At 41.3% G+C, this 23,275-nt stretch overlaps 1 protein-coding gene across 4 annotated transcripts; it reads right to left on the bottom strand.

The window, feature by feature from the left end:
* Window positions 1-4,920: 4,920 nt before the first annotated feature.
* LOC143426148 (cytochrome b5 reductase 4) lies at window positions 4,921-22,708 on the bottom strand. 4 transcript variants are annotated; one of them, XM_076899358.1, is made up of 11 exons: window positions 22,487-22,708; window positions 20,520-20,851; window positions 11,085-11,255; window positions 8,035-8,135; window positions 7,773-7,935; window positions 7,093-7,364; window positions 6,739-6,961; window positions 6,370-6,664; window positions 5,755-5,841; window positions 5,516-5,674; window positions 4,921-5,046 (listed from the first exon to the last, which is right to left on the bottom strand). In XM_076899358.1, exons 2-11 carry the CDS (start codon window positions 20,755-20,757, stop codon window positions 4,992-4,994), a joined length of 1,764 nt encoding a protein of 587 aa, XP_076755473.1. In that variant the 5' UTR covers window positions 20,758-20,851; window positions 22,487-22,708; the 3' UTR covers window positions 4,921-4,991. The 4 variants fall into 4 exon arrangements, with proteins under 4 accessions (XP_076755473.1, XP_076755474.1, XP_076755476.1 ...); XM_076899359.1 differs by lacking the exon at window positions 22,487-22,708 and adding an exon at window positions 12,564-12,692 and having other exon boundaries at window positions 20,520-20,656; XM_076899361.1 differs by lacking the exons at window positions 20,520-20,851; window positions 22,487-22,708 and adding exons at window positions 12,564-12,692; window positions 14,602-14,679.
* Window positions 22,709-23,275: the final 567 nt, after the last annotated feature.

Consider the following 23,275-nt stretch of genomic DNA (forward strand, 5'->3'; position numbering starts at 1 on the left):
TTTCGTTAATCGCGGGGTTGATGTCGAAACTTCCGTCGATTGTATCGACGAATTTCCGGGATAACTGGGACGCGTTGCGTATCATTTTTTTTTTTAATTTAAAAATTCAACCCCGTTTTGCTTAAACGAGATACACGCTATATGCCGCTGAACATCGAAACGCTTGAAATTTAACGGAAATTTTTAATTCTCGTTTAATTAATCCGCTCTTAATATTCGTACCTTTTATTAATTTATCGCGAGTCGTGATAATTCGTATCGTATGACAAAAATTCACGAAAAACGCGTTATACACCAGCGCTTTGGGAAATGTTAGTGTAACACAAAGATGCCACAGAAACTTTAATAGAAGATTGCTGAATAACGAGTAAAATTTTGCGATATCGATCAAAGTACCACCGTCCATCGGGATGCGAAGTTTTTCTAGCGACGACGAGCCATCGTGCATACGTCGAGGGAAGAATGGTTCCGCGGAACAATAACCGCCGTTTTCTGCATCGTGGTGCATTGTTCGATCGGCTCGTTCCGTTTTGAAACAATGTTCGAGAAACGGGCCAGCAGGCGATTAATCGCCGCGCAAATATCATTAAGTTTTAACTACTCCGTGTCGAACAATCGGGATCGAGCCGGCCTCGATTCCTGGCTCGCGCAGTCCGTCAATTAAATCCGCGTCGCTCGGATATTGCGGGGTTGGCGAGCGATTAATTACTGGCTCGGAGGAAACAATGTCAAAGATAAGCTCGCGGCGTTTCGTCGATCCTCAGACTTCGCGATCAATGGATCACTTTCTTTCTCGGTTATTTCATCTTGCGTTGGTCCTACTTTACTTTTCCAAATGCTAGATGTCGAGATGATAAATATGCAATGCACGTATCTCGTGATATTATCGTTTCTATTTATTTATTAAACATTTTCTATACTTTTCTAAGAATACTTTTTAAGAAAAGCAATTTTTCCAAAGAATAGTCAAAGTCTACGACACAAATCGATCGAAAGAAAAAACATTTCTCTTTCTTCGCGAGACAAGGCGACGCTCGAAGGCACCATATGGCGTAGAAATCACTCGCGTACCCTGAAAAGTCGGAACCTCGTAGCTTCGTGGACGATGAACGTTCCCACGACGGGGACAAAAGAAAACTTTTCGCGCAAAGTACGCGCAGCGGAGAACGCGACGCTCGCGTTATCGTTCGGTTGAAAAATCGTCGGCCATTGTGCGTAGCCTTCCCCTCCTGTTTCTCTCGTACGATAGAAAACCATCGATCTTCGCGTGTTTCGAGGAAATCACGCTTTTATCGGCCTCGTTACACTATCGCAATTCTCCTCTGCTTCCAGCACGGTTTTTATCGCCGCTTTTTCTCGAAGAGTTTCCCGATCGATCGCACGCTTCGAATTGATCAGAAATTTTCTGCGATTCTTCGTGGAAAACTGGCGAGTTTCGAATTAAAGCTCGAGCGCCGTGGAATTCGAACGATCGCTCGAGTTTTGACCCTTTCACTGGGAAGAGCGACCATCAGCGAACCCAACGCGAACCGCTCGTTAAAAAGCTCACCCCGTGCTCGTTGGAGAAATATTTAGAGTAAAGTTCTTCGAAAAGTAGGCCAATAAAGGTATAATAGTTAATATCACAAGCGTTATTAACTAAGTATTTAATATTGGCAATTGAGTTTGTCGGACTCGCAGCAGTTTCTTTTCATTAGAAAAAAAGAGTGACAGAAACAAATTCTGTCCACAATACCTCATCCAAGAGATGCAACGATACTCGCAGCGAACATCTTTGGTAATAAAGTTTACGGCGCATAAATCCTCGTAGCGTCTAATAACTAGTCGACGGTAAAAATCTCCCCTGGCAAGATTGAGTGATCGCGCGGCGGAAGAGGGTGCTCAGGGAGCAGCAGAGGAGACCTTCCGGCCGCGAAGATCGATATCTCGCGGGGCAAGTTCGCAGTGCGAACTCCAGCCAAGGTCAGGGCCACCGGAAGCCAAAAATTGAATCGCGACACATTTCGTCCCCGGCCAAAAACTCGCTCGTTCGACGCCGTTATATTACGTCACGTTGCGGGAAAAAAGTTTCCGCGATCAATAAAATGAACGCCCTGAACGGCATGCGAGCTACCCTATGGGGGGAGATTATTATTATTATTACATAGAAAGTTCTGCGAGATAAGTTTTTGGGGAGTTCAAGATCGCGTTTCCATTTATCTTCCGCATGCTGAAGTTACCTCGTTGCTTTCGCTCAACTTCTACCCTCTCGTTCTATTTATTTATCTCGATGTTAAACTTTGAACTTTTATAACCGTTTAATCGGGCTTAACGTGTTCTCTTAACGCTTTAATCGTTTCGATCATTGTTTAGTTTAGATTGCATACGAGAATTGTGCGTTATTTCCGACGAATTAATCGCGTTTCAATATCTGTCCGATTTATTACTAATTTAATTATTCATTTACTCATTGATTCGCGTCGAACACTTGCGAGATGATATAAATTGGTCGTTATTTTATTTACAGACTAATATCGCCAGAGTGCTGTTTTTAAATATAAAACAGTTTAAGTATATTTTACGTCGCGGTTTATTATGGATCAACGTTATAGCATGACAGCTTTAATGTTCATTCGCATGCTAATTACGTCGGTTAATTTAATTCAGTTTGCACGGCGTACAGTGTCAAGACTGAGGGACTCGAATATTTATCCGCATATACATATATACCGTCTTCGGTGGTCTATCCAGCTCGCCTGCGAAACCACGTAAACACGTTTTACATTGCAAACGACTTGATACCCTCGTCACCCTCACCCTCTCTTAACTTCGAAACTTTGCAAGACTATGGAAAGAAGCTCCGTGATCAAAAATGAAAATGTCCCTTCTTCTTGGAAAGTTCGATCCTCCCCCGCGATAACATTCACTTCGTACTTAACTGCAAGACATTATCGAACGAGGCAAACATCGACAAATTCGTACGTATCGCTACGAAAGCGAAAATTACGGTGGTGAAATGTGAAGATCCGCAGAACAGAGGACGAGCAGCCATCAAATATTCATTTATTTCTGGTAACAACTATGTACACACATATACATACACATAGGCATGGGTTGTAACATGTACTTAAATGCAGAAAGTGGTCCGTACTCGAATATGTTTAAAACGAAGTGTCCGCCTCGCAACGAGGACTCCTACCAATCTTCGAAACGAACGATCGTACACGGTCGAGTTTGAGTACACGCGTGATCGGTAAAAAATACCCCTACGGATTTCCTGTTTACCCTTCTTAACGTCCGCGCGCGACAAATTTTAGTTCTTGCTTTTCCACCGAGTAGACAATCTCAAGAACTGCAATCCTGCGGACAAGTCTCGATTTCAAGAAACGTTCCTCCGATTAGGCCACGTACGCGATGACGATTCCGAATGTTTGCTCCAAGTTCTAAGGCCCCTGTTTTGGCACGCTTTTTTGTTTCCAAGTGGAAAGGGCCAAGATTCATTAATACGAATTGTTCCACCGAGTTGTCTGGCCGGTTCGTGCCAATTTATTACAAATAACATTTCGACGTGTTCAAATAAATCGCGGGTGAGTCCAGATTTTTCTGCCAAAGTATATGCGTGTAAATGCAAACTTATGAATCGCGACAATGTGTACTTTAAATCATTTTTTTCTTCCTGTGTCTTCATAAGTAGATTTGTTATAGTTGGTCGAATTTATTGGCAGTTTTTTTATTTTCGATATCCGTGGGGAAGAAAATATTAATGATTCTACAATGTTCCTTTGAAGAAAATAATAATCGAGGGGCACGATGTTAAGAAAGAAATTCTTTTACAAATACATTTGTAAAAATGGTTTGCTACGTGTCTAAACTGAAATTAGACTGTCTAAAAAGTAAAGAATGCTCTAAAAAAACTATTTTCCATCCCTAATCAAATAAAATATAATCCCTTTAGAAACAATAAAAAATTCTAAAATTGATTATACTATCAAGTATAAGAGTTACTTATTTATTTAAAAATCGGCACGAACTTCCTCCGACGAGAGCCCAATAATTTATGACGTGGAAATTCAGAAGAGAAACTGATGTCTGGAATTTTTCGATACAAGGTGGATCTTCTCGTCTTAAAATAGTTCGGAGGGGTGTTTGCTTTAAGAAATAGCACCATGATCGTTACGGATTGGCCTACGTCTGAAAATACTTCTGGATAATCTCGGATAAAATCGTTCAAAATACACGCGCTGTTTTCTCTGGATGATAGATTAAAAGGCGAACCGTTTGTAAAAATAATTTGTGTCCTCGCGAATCGTATAGAAAGTGCATGGACGCTTGCACGCGTTACTCGTCCCGTATAGAATCTCAAGACTTTCATCTGCGTTTAGTAACCCCTTACTCCTACTTTTTGTTTCTCTCTTTTTTTTTCGCAGATATGGTACAAAGTGTGCACTGCTACTGAAAATAAGTACAAATATACGAGAGTGATTTTGCGCTTACGTAGACATTGTGCTCAATGGCAAAAGTCGGAGACAAGTTATTTAAAAAAATAAATAAATAAATAACGATCCTAGTCTTCTCCCGATACCCTAGGTATCGGATGTCTAATTAAAATAATTATCTATGTCGATTTCTTCCAAATGAAAAATTTCATTCTCATATCGAATAATTTCTATAATCAGAGATGATTGCGTTCTCAAGTAAAATCGAGGATGGCTTCTAGTTAAAAAGAAGAAATTCTGTCGGTTCGTATCCTCTCCGAGCGTTCAGTGTACACGATCTATGCTCGAATACTTGGTGAATCTTTGTTTCGTGGTACACCGCGCGCACGATACTAACACTGTGGGCGGATATAGGAGTAAAAGTATCCAAAAGGTGTGTTTCTTCTTTCTTTTCTAAATTCGAGAGCACGACACGTAATTATTTTCTCTCGAGGGGGTGTGTGATTTCCACGTGCTCGCCTGTGTCCCTACGTTTGGTATCAAAAGAGGAGGGGGGCACACTTTCGATTAATACGCCTAATTGTCAAACAAGTACACCTGGTCCTGCTTCCACTTGTCTTTTTCAAGAGATCTGAAAAATATTTGATTCAATAATTATTTCAATGGAACAGTGTTTCCTTTCAATTTTTCTCCAATTTTTCTATCAACTTTTCGAATAGCTTATTGAAATATAAATATAATTGGTATACAGGGTGATTCACTACTCGTGTGACAAATGTTTACAGCTGATATTACTCCTCGAAAACAACAAAAATGTTCGTATAAACCTAGGTCCAATTTGCAAGAATGGCAGAGAAAATTGGGACTTTTGTTTTTTTTCAGAGAAACAGAAGTTTCACTCTTATTATTGATTGAAACTCGAAAACAGATGGAGTCGCACGAGTAGTGAAATCACCTTGTACATAGACATTTGAATTTTAAAAGCACAATTTTGAAACCAGAAAATTCAGGACCCGTGGCTTATATTATTGTTTTAATCATTTTCAATATAAAAAATGTAGAAAAATTAGTAAGGAATAAGTTAAGTCTGTTTTATTTACACTTTCGCGGCTTCCACGAACCCTCCAGGCCCGCATACGAAGGTACACGCGTGAGGAGAGTTTACTACCCCCAATTCCTTTAGCAAATCACCAGACAACGTTCCACGTTTACCCTTCCACGTGCTTTCAGCTTCCGAAAGGATATGTATAACTTTGAACCTGAAACGCGACGATATTTCTCACGTAAAAATTGCGAATCAAAGTGAACAATCGTAGGAACAATTAATCAGTACACTCACTTAGGGTTTACGGTAGCCTTTTCCAATTCTGCCACGTAGAACATGTTGTCCTCGTTTTTGTTGAAGACGAGAAGATTTATGGCTGTCCTGTAAGGTCCGAAAAATGATGAAAAATTAACAAAATGTTGCAAGATTACATATTTGTTAGAAATAATTAAATTCTAAAGTAATGAACATTTTATTAGGACCTGGGGAGCAGAAAATTGTCATGGACAATTGCTTATAAGTCTTTTGGATTCTAAATATTCCTTTTTCAAGACTACTTTCCCTCAATTGAAAATAAAAAGCAGCTAGCTTATTTAGGGGTGGGGACACACCAATTATCACCAAATATCAACGCGTCTTTCTACCTACTGAGGGAACTACATACAACTACTTGCTACCAAAAACTAGCAATATCAGTTCTCCAAGACACTTGTACTACTGAAAGCCTCCAAAGCAGCATTTTCCAAGCTACATTGCGCAAACGGTCGCCAAGGGTTTCTAGGAAACACGATGGAACCGAGGATAGAGAATTTTTTACGTAAATTAAAGAAGAAATTCCAAGTTTAAAGAACCCTCGTTAACGTGTCTTAAGGTCGAAGAATATTGATATGTATAAAATGAAATACTGACACACTCTGCCTGGCCAGGGCCCATTGGGCGATGCCAAGCATGGCGGTGAGGCCCGCGCCACCCGCGAGCATGTTAACGACAGAGTAGCGACTGAAGGTTTCTACTACGAAGGCACCTATAGCATTGCTTATTAAGAACGTCTGGCCTATCTGAAGAGCGGTAGCGGACGGACTTAACGCGCCGTTCGAGTACTTCTTGATTATCAAGCACAGGCAGTCGCACTTGTAATTCGGCGCCATGTTATCCGGGTGAAGGCACGGTGGGACCGGTGTGTACATTCGCGATACTTCCATCCCTGAAACAGAGTGCCCCGAATAATATTTATAAAACCATTTCTTTTGTAGGAATAATTCCTTCTAAAATACCCACCCTTGATCGTCATTTTGAGTTCTATGTGCCTGCTAATAGGTACCACTTGCATGTAATCTTTCGCACGAGCGACCAACAGATGAACGAATTTCGAGAGCGGTTTGTTCGCGACTATCTCGTACTCCTTGTACGTTCGACTGTTCGTGTTTCTCTCCTTGGATATCGTTTGGCTACCCTGAGACTTCCACATCTCCTTCTCTTGTTTCGGGAATGTAAAATCGATCTGCGCAACAGAGGAGAGAATTCGGTGCTCTGGGCATTTCCAAAAATTTCGTAAAATTGGTAAACGCGGATTTAGATTGGCGATCGAAATAATTTATTATTAAATAAAATGTAAGTTTCATCGTGTCGTACGTCCATTGTGTTGAAGTCCCTGATGCACGATGGTGGCCATTGTACTTTCCCTGTCAACTCCAGCTGATGGGTTATTATGTCGTTTTCAAAGAGCAGCTTGAAGACCAGCTTCGAGTTGCTTAGCATACTTAATTGATAGCTCACAGCTGAATAGTCGCGCAATGTTTGGTAAAACAGAGTGATCGCGTTGGATGTCTGCTTCCAGTCCATTTTGATGTTCGATAGACCGCTGTCTGATAGATTACCCTGGCTGATCGTACGAACTGGAACCGCTTTAATCGTAAATTATTCAAATTAAATTCATATAAATGAAATAAAAAATTGTATTGCAGCCACTAATCAACTTTGATGTCCCCTCCGAGGGGGCAAAAGTTAAGTTTTGAGACAGACATAACTTTTCTCGAGATTTGCCCAACTTTTCGACTCGTCATCCCTCTCAATTGGTACCCTTTTAAAAGGATACAACTCTCCAGCCTCAGATAATAAATTCGCAAAAAAATTACTCGACGAACAAAGGAACATTCTTTTACTCGTGAGGCGCTTCGTTTTCGTCGAATAATTTTTTCCCTGTCCACTCGTTCGGAAATCCTCTTTTGAACGAAAAGTCTGCCACCGCTCGCCTCTTTTATCAACACGAACGGCACAGAAAGAGAAATCGATCCGACCGTAGGCCTACTCACTCGTGCAACTTCTTATCAAACTGAGCGTCGCTGGGGAACAATAGGTCGTGGTGGAGACAACGCTTTTGGTAGGCGACGAGGCGCCGCCGCTCACGGATCCACGGTTCAGCCTTCCCACCACGCATTTCTGAAGGATGCTCTGATAATTCACCCAAGCGTGCACCTGCAACGAACAGCCTATGTGGGTACGTAAAAAGCAATCGTCGATCAACGACGGACAGCCTCCGTGATCCGGTTCGACGTTGGACGTTGGCGAACTTACGCTGTCGAAAAGCTTGGTGGCGTCCTTACCGACGCCTCTCATCAACTCGTTCACACCTCCCGGATGGAAGTCCATGTAGCGCGTTACGTTGAACACGATACCTGCGTGTGAAAAAAATGTTCGCGATTACTATTTGACCAGGTCTCTTCAATAGATATTTAACAGATGGAGATACGAGTTCGGTTACAGAAAGCCATCTGACTCAAGACAGGTATAACTGATCACAGTTTTTTTTTTTCTTTTTTTATTGGAATAGAACGGAGATAGTGATTGATATGAAAATGAATTGTTGCCTGTTTTATGTAGTATTTGCATAGTGTCGTCATGTTTTTATATTGTTTTCTATGTCGCTTAAAATTATTCATGAATTTTTTCGGATTTAGTGCGTCATTATTAGTAGGAAGTTATTACTATTCTTTGTAACAATTATAATTAACTACTTTATTCATAGAGACAAGTTATCGATCCAAGAATTCTATCGATCGAAAACAGAGGTACGAGATGATCGATGAAAAGACTTTCCAATCTCGTCATAAATTACTCTCATAGTGATTAAGTGGAACCAATGATCTTGACTACAAATGCTTCCTTCAAAAACAAACTTTCACGCAGTTAATTAATAATCAGTTAATGTGACTAAAATACATTTACATTTTAAAATTACTTTTTATTAAAATCCTATTCGCATACGACTAAGGAGGATTAGGGGCCTATACGTTCGACAGCCACGTCGATTGGGACAGTGACTACGTTCGAAGAAAGGTTTTAGAAATCAGAGAAATTTCTATCACGAAGTGAAGACATCCTCGTCGTAAAATATTAATTATTTTTGGAAAGCCTAATCGACGGATGACGGACTCGTGAAATATTACCCGTTTCAATGCCATGGAATCTGAATTTCTAGGTCTCAAAGTTCCAGACTTAGTAGAGAATCTTAGGTTACTCTTGCTGTGCCATTTTGTAATTATTAAACAAGAGCGTTAAAACAGTATTTCCTCTTTCACGAGAGTTATTCTGAACCATCGTTCGTTTAATACAGCGGAATCGTACGCGATCGCAGGGGAACATTGGGAGCAAATTTCATGGGTGGAATTAAAATAGCCAGGGCAGAGTTCGTGACGGGCATCGGGTAAATATTTAAGTATTGAACGTCGCGTTGCCGACGAGGAAAGTAAATTTTAATCAAACTAAAAGCGGATGGTAGCTCGTATAATACGTGCCACCAGCTATTTAAACGCGTCGTGTGGCCTCTGCCTTTCGTGACCACGGTTCATTTTCTTCTCTACCAAGAAGACGTTTTTCCGCGATTGACCTACCCGCGGCATCGATTACCGCCAGATATAGAAATGGTACACAAACTGTTCGTATAATTCAATATTTCCATTTCAACGGCGACTGGTTTTAACCAGCGAACGTACTGAAAATATTTTCTTATTTTTAAGTATCGTTCGCGCAATAAATGTTTCAATTCTAACATCATCACAATAGCTGTTAAAAATACTTGGTGTTATGTATCCTTCGGAATATTTCAAACCCACGTGCCTATGTTATATACAATCCGCATCGAGGGAAAGAAAGAGGGAGAGGAATTTAAACAATGATTGTAACGTGTGCAAATGATGTTTATATTATATAATGAAAACTCATCCAAATGAACCTCGATCAAGTTTAATTCCAGTTTAGTCTAGACGCCGTTATCTCACTCCACTTCCAGCTGACGTACGTGAAAGCACATACGTCTAATTCTGTCATTACAAATCCCTTAAGGGATTCTATTTTTGCGAATCACCCGTAAATATCCAGATAGCTCGATCGATTTTTAGTATTTCTGAAGCGACCAATTAAATAACGAATCGCTCACTGATTTACCTCGAGTGTTCAGAATATCCTTCTGCCAATAATGTTTAAATTAATATATCGTATTGTTATCAACAGGAGAAAGAGAATACGTAATTATATGAATATTACACGTTCGTTGCAATAATGTATACGAATAATTGCAGGAAAACTCGAAACAGTTGCGAATACAGTAAACCGTTCTATAACATAATTTTCATATAACGCGAATAAAATTTAATTTCACAACCGTATGCATCGTAACTTGATAACGCGGAACGTGATAAATGTTTGCATTTTACTTGCTTCTGAGTTTCTTGCGGCACGGTTTCCATAGAACGCGGCACGAATTAATCGCCTCGCAGAAGGGTTGAATCAGTGCGACTTCGAATATCCATAATTTTCTAATAGAAATATTTCCATTAAGAAAGAAGCGATTAGTTGTGAACGATAGCGAAAGGTAGGATTACACCGAAATCAATCGCCATTACCAGCAAACGAGATCGGAGGCTCTCCTCTGGCGCAGCAATCGATTTTCGTTTCCTCGATTTAGTTTCAATTAAACGAGGCATCCAAACACCCTTTGGCGCGCGGGCCGGGGATCGACGAGTAATCTCGTTAGAGGAAATCGGGTTTCCCTGTTCGAGTAAACTGTTTCTGGGTCCGCGTATGAGTCAGCGATGAACAGTTCCCAAGTTAAATGGAAATTCTCCTGCTCGACGAATTATAACCGGGTGAATTCAGCTGCTCGAATGCGTTTCGAGGCCGTCGGTTTAATGGAGCGGAAATATTTATTTAACGGATTCCCATTTCACGATAAAACAAGTAACAAACTCGAATATCCAACTGTGTATATAAGCTTGAACATTTGGAAGGCACGATTGCGAGGTAGGAGAAATTTATTTATTTATTAGAAAATGACAATCGTGGAGGAATCGTGGCGAAGCGAAGGAGGACGGAGAAACGTAAAAGAAGTGTTAAAAGAAAAATACGAGTTTACGTATTCAGATGTAGTTTCGAAAGTCTACGTCCACAAGTACGTACAAGTACGCATAAATATTTAAGAGGGTGCTTCGAAGGGTCTCGTAGCGACTCGGATTATCATACATTACCATGATCCTCGTTTTCTACCGAGTCAAAGACACGAAATTCTGCTTCTGCGAGTCTCTACTGGCCGTGAAAAAAAAAGTTAGCAAATCTTTGGAAGATCGTACCTCGAACAGCCACCCAAGCGTCGTTTCGTTTATTGTGCCTGGCCAACTCGGACATGGTCACCACTCGTGGAACGCCACCGACCCCGGTTAAATCGACGCCAGAATTGCCCAGTCGAATCCAATCCATCAAACTGTGGCCAGGTGCTAACGCCGTTTTATTCCTAGGATTACCTGCGATTAATAACAAGTACGAACAATTGTTAACAATAGAGAATTGATTAGCGACTATTGCTAGAAAGTCGATAATTCTTTTGCGCGAAAGAAAAATCAGGAGCGTGGTCATTTTTCTTACGCAATCTCATCTGTTTTTCTTTTTTTCGACTTGTTATCTGGTAATAATTCCATGTGTACGAAAGCACGAAATCTTATCTATGGACATTGATAATACGAAAGTGAAAACATGTTCGTTGTTCGAAAACTAAGCGTGCTGACTTAGAAGGAATTTATTGATTAAGACAGAGTTCTTCTTACAGATCGGTTGATTAACTTTCTTTTTCTGCTACGCTTGATACAAAAATTCTACCATGTAATATCTTCTCATATTTTCGTACAGCGAACAAATATTTTTTATCGGACCGTGTTATTTGCTCGGACGTGGGAATTGTAATCACTGAATTGATACGAGACAAATAACCAAATAAATCCGCATTCCCATTCCACGCGTATGCTGCAGCCATTACGATCAACGAAATTCAGCCAACGCGGTATAACACTTTTATTTTTTGTCGTAGAAAATATTTTAAAAATATCATGACATTTGGTGAACATAACACGTGCGATATGCATTTTGACTGACAATACCTCTCAGACGGGCAAACATCGTTGAGCATTTCGCGAAAGCTTCGTATTAATCGAAGAATTCATCGAAGAATTCATCGAAGAATTCATCGAAGTATATCGCGAGTCGTTCCACAAAATTTAACCTCTTTTCCTATACATAAAAATGACTAAAATTAATAGACACTTGTTACCTTAGTAACAGGTCATTAGTCATTTTTCTTGCCTTTTAATATAAGCCAAAATAATCGATCAACGTGCTCGATTCTATTTATTAATTTTGCATTTATATTCTTACATTTTTTATTATTCATTACCTATCGACTCGATTAAAGCGTGCATTAGAACCACTTATCGATCGCACAGGATGAACCTAGACAAAAGTATGTTTCCACGCGAAGCTTAATTTCCAAATAAATTGATTCTAGAGGAGATTCAATCTGTTTGTTCACTCGACTGAATAAATTTGTTCAGAAACGAAGCCCCTCTCGACCTTCTTATTAATTACTATATTCGTCTAACAAATAACAAAGTGCACCAGTCGATTCGACCCTTTTTCACAGCCAACGTGTCGCCATATTGCAATATACACCCTCGGGTACCGTCGAATCATCGATATCATCGTTGACAGCACCCTTACACGCAATTTCGCGGCTAGGAAGGCTAAGGCTGAATAGGCAATTTAAATCATTAATTACTGACCGTCCTGAATCTGCAAACCGAGACTCTGCGGAGACCCGTCGCCGTCCATGACGGAAACCAAAGACGCGCCGCAGCATCGTGGCATTTTCTCATCGAAACGTCACTGCCCGCAGACCTCTAATCATCCTCCTGCATAGAAATTGCATTGCGTTTCAGAAACGAACCTTTCAAAGAGAAGAACGAGGTATCGATTCGTGTTTACGCGAGGGATTTATTTCGCCGTGAGTCACCCCTTTATATGTACGTATATATCGAGAACTGAATTTACGACTGGACTGAAGGATGTTTTAACTAGAGAAACGCGACTTATTAATAATAGATACGCAGGCTTGTTCTTCTTTCTATGCCTCGCGACATTATTAGTACAGTTCATTGATTTCCAATCGTCTCTCAATATTTTTCTGTTCTTTTCTGTCGCTTGGTGCCTTTCTTAAGTCCAATTTGCGTTTTTATTTGTCGAGGATAACAGTTGTAGTCGATGATTGCGTGGCAAGTTAGACGCAGTAAATTATTACTAGCTGATTAATTGGCATCTTACAACAGCGTGTGCAATGATGTAACAATACAAGTTTACATTGAAGTGATAAATGCGTGACACGGCAGATAAATCGTATAGTGGTGTAGAAGAATAATCGAATGGAATTTGATAACTTATTTTTAAATAGCCGTTTATCGTTTAACCGTTCGATTAAGACGAATTAATTCGCCTTTATTGACCATCTTTACGAACGACATTCCGTCTGGGAAACGAGTCAGTTAATCAGCTTCATTGCGCGCATATTACGGTGCAATGTAAACACAAACAGGAAAAGGCAATTTGCAGTTTTACCCGACAGTGGCGTCGTTAAAACGAAACAGACCTTTGTTCGTTCTACCGCAACGAACGCGTAAGCTATGAAATTAAAGACCATTTTGAGTTTCATCGTAAAACGTGAAAAGACGGATTGTAAACTGTGTATCCGGGATAATGCACGTTCCACAAAATGTATCATGAAAGAGTGCAATTTTATTACTGAAAAAGTATTCGACTAATCGTGCCAGTATTAAAATGCTCTCTTTGAAGAAGATAACGAAATTTTACGCGCATATGACTGATTAAATGAACAAGCGATGGGCGAGACAAAATCTCGAAACAAACTTCTTTAAAATTCCATTGAGTCGTTATACATGGCGCAATAATTAAGAAATATATACTTAATTCCAATACTGTATCTAGAAACATTAAATTGTACACTGCTCTTGAATAATAAGCTCGAGTTAATTTCATTTTCGTCCTTTCATACACAAACTGACTCGAATCCTTTGCAATGGTAGAGAAAAAGTTTCCCAATTTTATTACTATGGATAAATAAAAATATATTTTGAACGAAGCAACGAAAACCGACTCTAGAATAAAGAATTGCAAAATTAAACACAAAGAATCCATTCGCAATAAGAACGCAACCCCTTTCCCCAGAAGCGTAAATTCATCCTCTCAAAATGTCCTGTGTCAGAGCCGCAAGCGTTGGCACCAGCAAACTGAAAACAACCGGTCTGGCAAAAAGCAGCGGAAATTTAGAGAAGAAAGCACGCGAAGAACTCGCGTCGAACCATGGATGAAACAATAGCCACGTTGCTGCAAGGGGGTGGTGGAACGAGGGCCAGAGAAACGGCGGGAACGTGTACCTGCACGAGATCGTGGTGACGTCGAGAGTCGTCATATATCCGAACGAAAGCCTCAGGAACTTTGTTTAAGCAACGAGCACCGTCGATCGATTTTTATCCAGCCCAAACAATCCGCACCACAAACGGGATCCTCTGCGTGCGAAGTCGCGTGATTTGTTAAGCGAAACCGGAGGAATCAGTCAAGGTCCATCGTGGTGAACGGTTCTGAGCGACTGTCACACGAAAGATTCGCGTCCTCTTCCGATCTCCGATAGACGCTCACATAATTTCTAGACTCCTTCAAGATTTCTGATAAACTATATTCTAATCTAATGGTCCACTTTCTGCCCACTTGTTTCGTCCTCTAATTATCGTGCTTAGCTAGACTACTCACGGCTGATGGAGTTAATAGCTGTTAGGGTCGACGAATAAAAAGATGCGTTACACTTATGCAGAGGGCGTTAGTCCGTCGGAGTTTATACCGGGGTAAATGATGAGCTCCTTTGCGCGCCAGTTTACGTACGCGTTTATGTCTATCGCGTCACCTGGAATCGGTCGTCCGGCTGGCAAGGCCGAGTAGCGTTCGTCGTAAATAAGGAAGTCGTTGACGGGAAGTTGTTCTCGGAATGCTAATTCAACCGTCGCGTCACGAAGGAACCTCGAGGATGTGTACATGCGTAGCCAAGCCGGACAGAGGTCTCTAGGATGATGTATCGCGTGTACGGCGACCGGTTGACAGAGAACGATTCGCAGATGTTAATTGATACACCGACACACTGAACCGTGAACAGGTTTCGGTGGGACGTGATCGCGAGAGAAGCAGCGAGAGGACGAAACGTTGATCCCGCGTTGCTGGTGGACTGGAAGGTACTGCACCGAAACACGCGGACAGATATAGCCCTCGGACAGGTAGATCAATATAGTTGCTACCGCCTGCCTAACACGCAGGATCTCTCGCCAGTAAGCGCGTGGCTCTCTGTCCGCTGAGATCGACGGGTCTCCTCCTAGTTCTACGGTTCTTTCTCTATTTCAGAACTAATCTTCAATTTGCAACCGTAAGAATTCGTATTGCGGAGGAATCTACCCCTGATATCCTACTTGTAAAACAGAGATTTTTCTAAGTGAAATGCAGTAAGCATGTAAGTTCACCCTTTGCACTCGACGCCTTCTCGAACCTACCAGCAATAGAAAATTTCCTTTCCAATAGGAAACTTCAGAGAGATCACTAATTGATTCTGATGTCCCCTTGGAGGAGACATCCGAGTGCAAAGGGTTGAGCTGGGAACCGTTGTTATATAGAGTGTATAGAAGAGAATTTGCGTACATCTTCGAAACGTAAATGTTTACAGTGACACAAGGAACACATGATGAAATGTCTGTGGATATTGAGGCATTACCACTCGAGACAGAGGTCGGATATACAAACAGTTTCGATTGTAGGTTTGAGGGTCAGAATCGCCTTGAGATTGCCTCTAAGCGAGTATCGTATCTTCGAGTATCTACTGATTCAGGGACTTCATTCAATATCAGATCTTTCAAAGTTAATTCCATCTAATTTTGATTGATCTTCGACCCCTGTTAATGATTATAAAAATACCTGCTCCGAGTCTACGAGGTTGATAAAGAAATTCACGGTTAAGTGGTGCTCTTGCGACTACTTTAAACTTAATGAGACACAATTTTACTAATTAGAGGAAACTTGATCTTGTCATATTTAACGTGAACAGTTTTCCAGGCAAACGGGTAATTGTCTGGTTAACGCAGAACGCGACGAAACTTTGAATTTCAAACGTTACACGTCGCGATACGAGCCTGCCCTCCGCAATTCTCATGCTTCACGAAAATCCAAGTGGAACTCCTAAATCGTCCCGATATTTAAACTTCAAACAGAGTTTGAACAGGGAACAAACTGTACGCGAAGGTTCGCTCTCGATCTCCGATTCGAAATCACATTTTCCAATCTCGAACGAATTCCGAAACGACTCTCCGTTGAGATCGTCGCAAATCAGAAATTCATGACATCTTTCTTAGCTCGTGAAAGACTGAATAACGCCGTTATCCTCTCGATCTTTGCCCAGCATGCGAGCCGTCATCCCTCAAGAGCGGAGTCGCTTGAGGAAGTGATCGGTCGACGTCCGGTAACCGGGAAAATTCGATTTCTCAATCAGAGGTGTCTGTAGCTGGGTTATTTCCATCGAGGACATTGATCCTCGACTAAAAAACACGACTTTAGATAAAAAAATTCGCGAACATTCGATACTTCACACTTTGTTGGAACAAGAAAATACTGTGTCAAACAGAAACGGTGAGCAAGTGATACAGAGGAATCTTTATTTCAACGCTTCTCAAGGAAAGGCACGCGGATCGCAGCTCGTGTTTCAAATTTGCAAAATTTTACATGAACACGAGCTTCATTGCATTTTTGCGTGTGTAATAAAAACTACCGAGGAGAGGATCCCAGCAGATTTTAGAACGCGAATGGTAGATATGATACGAAACCTCTGGAGCTGAGAAAACAAAACTGAGAACAGGAAGGTTCCAAAAATAAAAGCACACATCACGAGGAGTTTATTGACGCAAAAGAATCGAGATAAAAAGCAGACGTGACACAGCAAACATTGTCTCGGTTATTAATTCACCTTGTAAACACCCCGCGACCTGGAGTTCTAATTAATCAAAGAACGAAAGATTTTCATAATTTTATTATTTTTCATTTCTGTTCGATAATATTGTTCAATTTTTATTTCTACGATAATTTTATACCTAAAGGACATCATATGGTTCGTAAGGTTCCAACGTGATAATTTTGTAACATAAAACGACAGAAAAATAAAATATTTCAAAGTCAGAACTGGAAACAGGACGTTTGATAAGAACGACGGACGTGTTTATCTCTGTACCATTGAATGATGTTACGAGTACCGCAGCAACATCCACTGCCCCCGTATCGGCGATTGAATAACACCCTTCTCATCGCTCGTTACTCACTGGCAGCGTGCTCGTCGCACATTAGCCCTGACCTCGACCATTAAATCAACAACGGAACCTCTCGACAGAAGTCACGACCGCTGCCTATCAAAACACGAGGCTCCTCAGACGTGAATCGACGAGGGAGCTTCGATCGTGATCAATATTCAACTAAACTCACGTAGTCGCGAACTTATAAATAGCAGAGTATCGAACAACTACGCGGAGGCATCGTAAGACGCTTCTGGTTCGCCAGCACATCGACTGGAACCGACACGAACATTTCAGGCGAAGCCGTTCGAAAGCGGTCTTCGCTCTTTGGAAGAGCCTCCGAGATCGTTTATTATGGCAAGCTCGCTGCCGTTTGCAGAGGCACTGATAGAAAGCAATAGTAACGTCGTTATACTGAGAATCTAACACATTTTCAGTTAAACCGGTTTGTTACTGCTTGATCTCCGCGAGTAGTCTAAAAAGAGATATCTGTGAAATAAATCGAGACTATCTCGCGAATTATGTATGTAATTATTCTTGATTTCTTTCTGGTTTCTACTTGTGGCTTTTTTTTTTTAGCGAAGGATTCCTTAAGCGATATACGTTTGCAAGAGTTCGTTGTACGGATAACTAGCTCGCTTCGATGTCTTATATTTATTATTCATAAGAATGAACTAACACGCTACATCGGGGGTTACTATAATGGCGATTTAAATAAATATATATACAATCGCTTGAGAGAGAATGAAGAAGAAAGATCGATTGATTAGATGCCAGAACTGAAATAAGGCTCCTTTAACCAATTGAGATACAATGTAGATAATTAAGTTTAATGCCCAATAGTCTGCTGGCTGCATCAGAGACTTAAGTCCTACATTAAACATATATGTATGATATACATGCGTATGTATCAACTGTTAAAGCAAATGAAAAATGGTATTCAAGATTTGACAGCCGACTAATGGCAATAAAATAAACGCTTCTGGCTGAAGTGTATAATTAATCAATAAGATGTGAAAGTTTGTGCAAATTCATGTTTCTCTAAACGCAAGTAATAAAGTAGGATTTAAATATTTGTTTCACGTTGTAATTACCACGTCAGCTACTTTAATTTCGACATTTTCAATATTTCCGCACGTTCTAATTAGAATATTCTGAATATTTTTGCATGTCGTAAACACGATTAACGAAGTAAAATCAAAGTAGAGGCTCGCTCACCCTCCTACTGCCCACGTACTCTGCAATTTGAATATTTTCAATATCTCGCTGATTTGCTCAATATCCGGTCGCTCCGCAACGGAGTCAAATGTTCTTTAAAAGATTCCACTTAGGATAGTATGTCATCGTCGCAAGTACGCATAATTCTTTCCACGCAAACTAAGGCTTCTTCTCAGACTCTCCGCTACAAAAGTGCGCCAGAATCGTTGACAGTGGTATAAAAATAAAAAAGAAAACACACGGAACACTAAGGGTTAAAATAAAATATCCACGATCCAGCTATAAACGCAACAAACTGCAGTCGTTCGCAATTTCCATCCAGCACCGATTCTCACTATCGGGACAGGACAGGGGACAGAATGGTCACGCCGAACGGCCCTGCCCTACCCTATCCTGACCCAATAATGCAAATCGGGAACGACCACTCCTAACCAAAAAAAGAAAAAAAAAAGAAAAAAAAGAAACGAAAGGAAAAAGAAAATCCTCGAAAGCGTCGATCCGCTCGTCGCCACGGGTGAGACCGACTCTCACTATCGGGACAGGACAGGGGACAAAATGTACTCGCCGATCGGCCCTGCCCTGCCCTATCCTGACCCAATAATGCGAGCCGGGCATGATACCGTTCGGGAATCGATCGCTGCGGTGAATGGAGACCGTCCCCGGTCGGTGCTCGACGCGATTGCTACGCTCGTGGAATGGGGGTTGAAAGGTGAACGATGCACGATGAAAAGATGAAGGGTGAATCCTCTTTGACGAAGCTTCTCGTTGGTTGTTTCTTGATGGATCGTTTGCAGCACGGATCGAGCCTTAGGTACTTCTTCAGCGTTTTCTTTTCTTTCTCCTCTTGGTCTACGTACTTGATTTCGGGAACGATTCGTTAACACTTTTGCGTCCATGCTTGTTAAATCGGTTTCTTCGGGGATAGTGACGCGTGTCTCTCAGTTTGCTGCAACAATGACACTAAGTTTCTTGCTTCGCAATTATTTACAGTTGCTCGTGAAAGTAATTCGAACGCCTACGGTTTCTGTAATTCTTAACTAATTGTGGGGTATGTAATTAGTGTAAGAAGTGTGGTGTGGTGTTGTTCGTAATTTGGAGCAATGTGTTGAGATTTACCATGGTCTTAATTTTCGCACGATGTCGTTGTTGCAGCGATATAATCGAAAGAGTAGTTTCTTCTCTCGTTGCACGTTCTGTGGATGTAGAGCAGGCGTTTCGGGCGAAGTGACAAGGACAAATTGAGTTTCCCGGAGAAGTTGATCAAAGTTTTGACTAATGGACGAGGTTTAATTAATTTTAAACCGTGTTGAACGGCAATTAATCAGCGTTGCAATTTGTTGGAACGCCCGCCTGGATGCTGTTGCGTACCTTGAAGACGATTCGAGTTTCGGGAAGTTACGGGTCCGTTCGCGGAACTTCGCATCGATTTCTGCTCGTTTCCAAATTAGATCGCGAGCGTGGCTCGTGCTAAAGAAAATAGTGCGGTTGTGGCTTTGTGATAACGAGACTGGCCTAATAAGCGAAGGATGAACTGCGTGTGGAAGGAATAGAACGTTCTACTTCCCAGTTGGCTGCGCGTAAAAAAATATTCGTATCGACAAAGGGACCGGGAGTACCGTAATATTTCTACAATGGCATCAATGTAGAGATAACTTCTAAGCAACGGAAGTTTCATTTCGATTCGATTCCACGGGATTCAATTCTGTATCGCACCATTGAACATTCAGCAGCAAAAGTTCTTTCCTAGAAAAATGAAGTTTAATTCTCTTCTCTAGTCATCATTCAAGAACGAAATAAAATCAAACCTTTCATCCACTTTTGTCTTCAAATCTCCAATTTTTCAATCACTCTTCTCTAATGTAATTGGGCATTATAAACGTTGTTTAATGTCTATTACTGAAGCAATTAATTAGTACAACATAACACGTTACATTAGCTAGGTTGTTCATATGTTCGTTCCGCACTCGAGGAAAGATTACGGAGAAACTTGATTGAAAGAGAAGCGCGAACAGAAAAATCCCTTAGAAGGTGTATTAATTAAATGAAACAATAACGAGTATACACGTCGAACGCACTTAACTGATTTAGAAAGCGAGCCCAAAGGCCTATTTCTGTACGAGCAGCGTGTTAACTCACCGGTAGCGGAGCCTGAAGAGGATGGTCCCGTCTCGCTAACTGCCCTCGGCTCCTGAAGTTGCTTCACTCGAGCAACTCCGCTGGGTAACAGTATCGCGTTCTTCGCCAAAAGGCCGGTAGCCGACGAGGGTTTCACGTCGACCCTCTTCAACTTCTCCTCTATGTCCTTCGCATCGTCCTTCGTCTCCTCCTTCGTTTCCTCCGATTTCCCTTGTCCCTGACTCGAATTCTTCCTCATCTCGCCTCCGAGTCTCGCGCTTCCGTTTCGAGAAGCTAGTTTAGACAGTTTACAATCTCACAGCGTGAATTGACGCCATAGCAGAGCGTCGAATCTGAGGAAAGAGAGGAAATATCGTTGCAAAGAGTGGATCAAGTTTTTGGATAGAATTTCTGCTGCGGATGGACGATCAAAGACTCTGTTATTGGATCCACGTTAGATTATGGTGGATTTAGTATGGTGATTGGACTTTATCTTTAAAGTGTATTTGTAAATAGAATTAAAATGTTGTAGTTTTAAAAAAGAAAAAATATTGAAAGCTTTCTTTTTTATAAAAAAGAAAGAATACTGAAATTCGTCATCTCGACAGATTGGACGGTTTTAATATTAATTGCTATTATTTAAATAAAAAACGGTCCCGGTATAAGTGTTGGAAACGTTGAAAATAAAAGCTGAAAACATCTTTTAATGGTGGTACTTAAGCCACCGGAAGTTAGTGCCTGTGTATCTAGAATCGCCGAGCAAATAGTTTTGTCACGCTCACTTGAATTTATCGCGGAACAGCACGAGTAATGCATAGCGTTAAGAAATAACCGTGGTAAAAATTTAGAAAGCGAAACCGACGACGAACGATCGTGATATTCGTATTACTTTCTCTGCGGTTTTTACGAGTAACAAAACCTTACGATCCTCGAGCAAAATTCCCAACTGATATTTCCTGTCTTTTAAAAATATTAGAAGAGAAGAATATAGAGAAAGAATAAGAATTGAAAACTGTTCGTATCGAAATGAAAGGTTATCAGAAAAAAGAAAGTCAGCTGATGAAAATACATAAATTGAAATAGCCTGCACTCGAGTGCGAGCACAATGCAACGTTGGAACTGGTTCAATAAACCGATATCTGAAATATATCACGCAGCATTAAAGTAAGCCTAAAAGCAAACGTAGAAAAAAGAAAAACAGAAAGTGCGCAGCGAAACAGGATCAAAAACTCGATACGGCGCAAATAAATTATGCAACAATTTAACTTTATCGCGATACTCTAAACAAGTGCATGCAACGAAACAACTGTTACTTCATACGATAACGTGTAACTCTAGAAGTAAACAAAATTGAATATAGATCGCATTATATAAGCGATTAAGTAGTAAACGTATGCAATTAGGAACTGTTAAATACAATGTTCTTTCGGCTGGATAAACGTTGTCGCACATATTACGACCGGATGACTCACGGCATAATGAAATAACGACCGTTAATTCCAAGTTGTACGGCACGGTATGTGTCGCAGCGGTATAGAAATGACGAGAGGAGCGTAAAAAGACGCATATTTATTTCGCATAAATTTCCATCAAACGGTATTTCACAGGCAGCATGGAAATTGACGGTAGCAGAGGGGATACCCGTGAACGTGCTCGATCGAAGTTAATTTATGAAACCGCGTCGGACAGAGCAAGACTCATTCCCATGTGGAAACATTAAATAAAAAAGAACGACGATCAAACGTTATCTGGGGACGGGAGCGAGGGGGGGACGAAGGAAGAGTGAAACGGGAATGGCTGGTTCGAGGCGACACCCAAATCGTCCACGATACCATCCTCGAATTATAAATAATACGAATCGCGGGACGTTCTTCGAGGATCTATGAAGGTAAAAGAGACGGTGTATCGAAACGTACGCGTGTACGATGAACGCGGACGTGTTTCGCGGGGCGACGTCGCGGCGCGGTGCCGCACGCTCGTGTTCTAACCTCAAAAAGGCGATCGTGAGCCGCATGTCAGGTCGGAAGACGTAGGTAACCAGTCTCCACTGCACTATACCGCTACGTCGTTAACTCGGCACGAGACGCGGCCAATAATAAAATCACCAAGGATAATGAGCGTTCTTTGTCGAGCGATAAGGAAGCAAGTGGCCGCAAAGTGACATTCACCCTGTCGTACACAGAGGCGCGCGCGCACATCGACGCCATGCCACTGTCCCCACCATTGGCCCCACCATTGGCGCCCTCCCATTGGCGGTCGAATCGAGCGCCATCTAGTGCCCGCTGACGAATCAACAGTCGCGAGCCTTTGAATCGTTCCGAACGCGTCCCCAGTTAAGTGTTATCGAGAGGTAAACTAGAAGAAAACGAGAAAAAGGAAGGAGGAGAAACGTGGAAAGCGAGTAAGGCGAGAGAATCGTGAGACGTTGGATCATCTTCGAGGGGGCCTCGTTGCGAGAACGTATCTCGTTGCTCGAAAGGGTTTCAACGGGACGAACGGAGAGAGTCCCATTCGAATGGTACGTGTAACGGATTGTAATATCAAAAGAGTTTATCTAAGAGATTTTCTCTTTCCGCGAAATCGTTATACTTGATAATTAACCGTGTAACAGGAGATACCGCTAAATGGGAACGCAAACAGTCGCGTTTGAAAATGTTTGCGTACGCATTTAAAATTTTACGCTCGCATGATGGAGGAACGTCGAAAGATAAAACACTATCAAATTTTCAGAGGCACGTGTCGCTTCAAGTTATTTATTTAGTGTATCGATCGTGGGT

The sequence above is a fragment of the Xylocopa sonorina genome, chromosome 8, assembly GCF_050948175.1.
Source record: "Xylocopa sonorina isolate GNS202 chromosome 8, iyXylSono1_principal, whole genome shotgun sequence".
Lineage (NCBI taxonomy): Eukaryota > Metazoa > Arthropoda > Insecta > Hymenoptera > Apidae > Xylocopa > Xylocopa sonorina.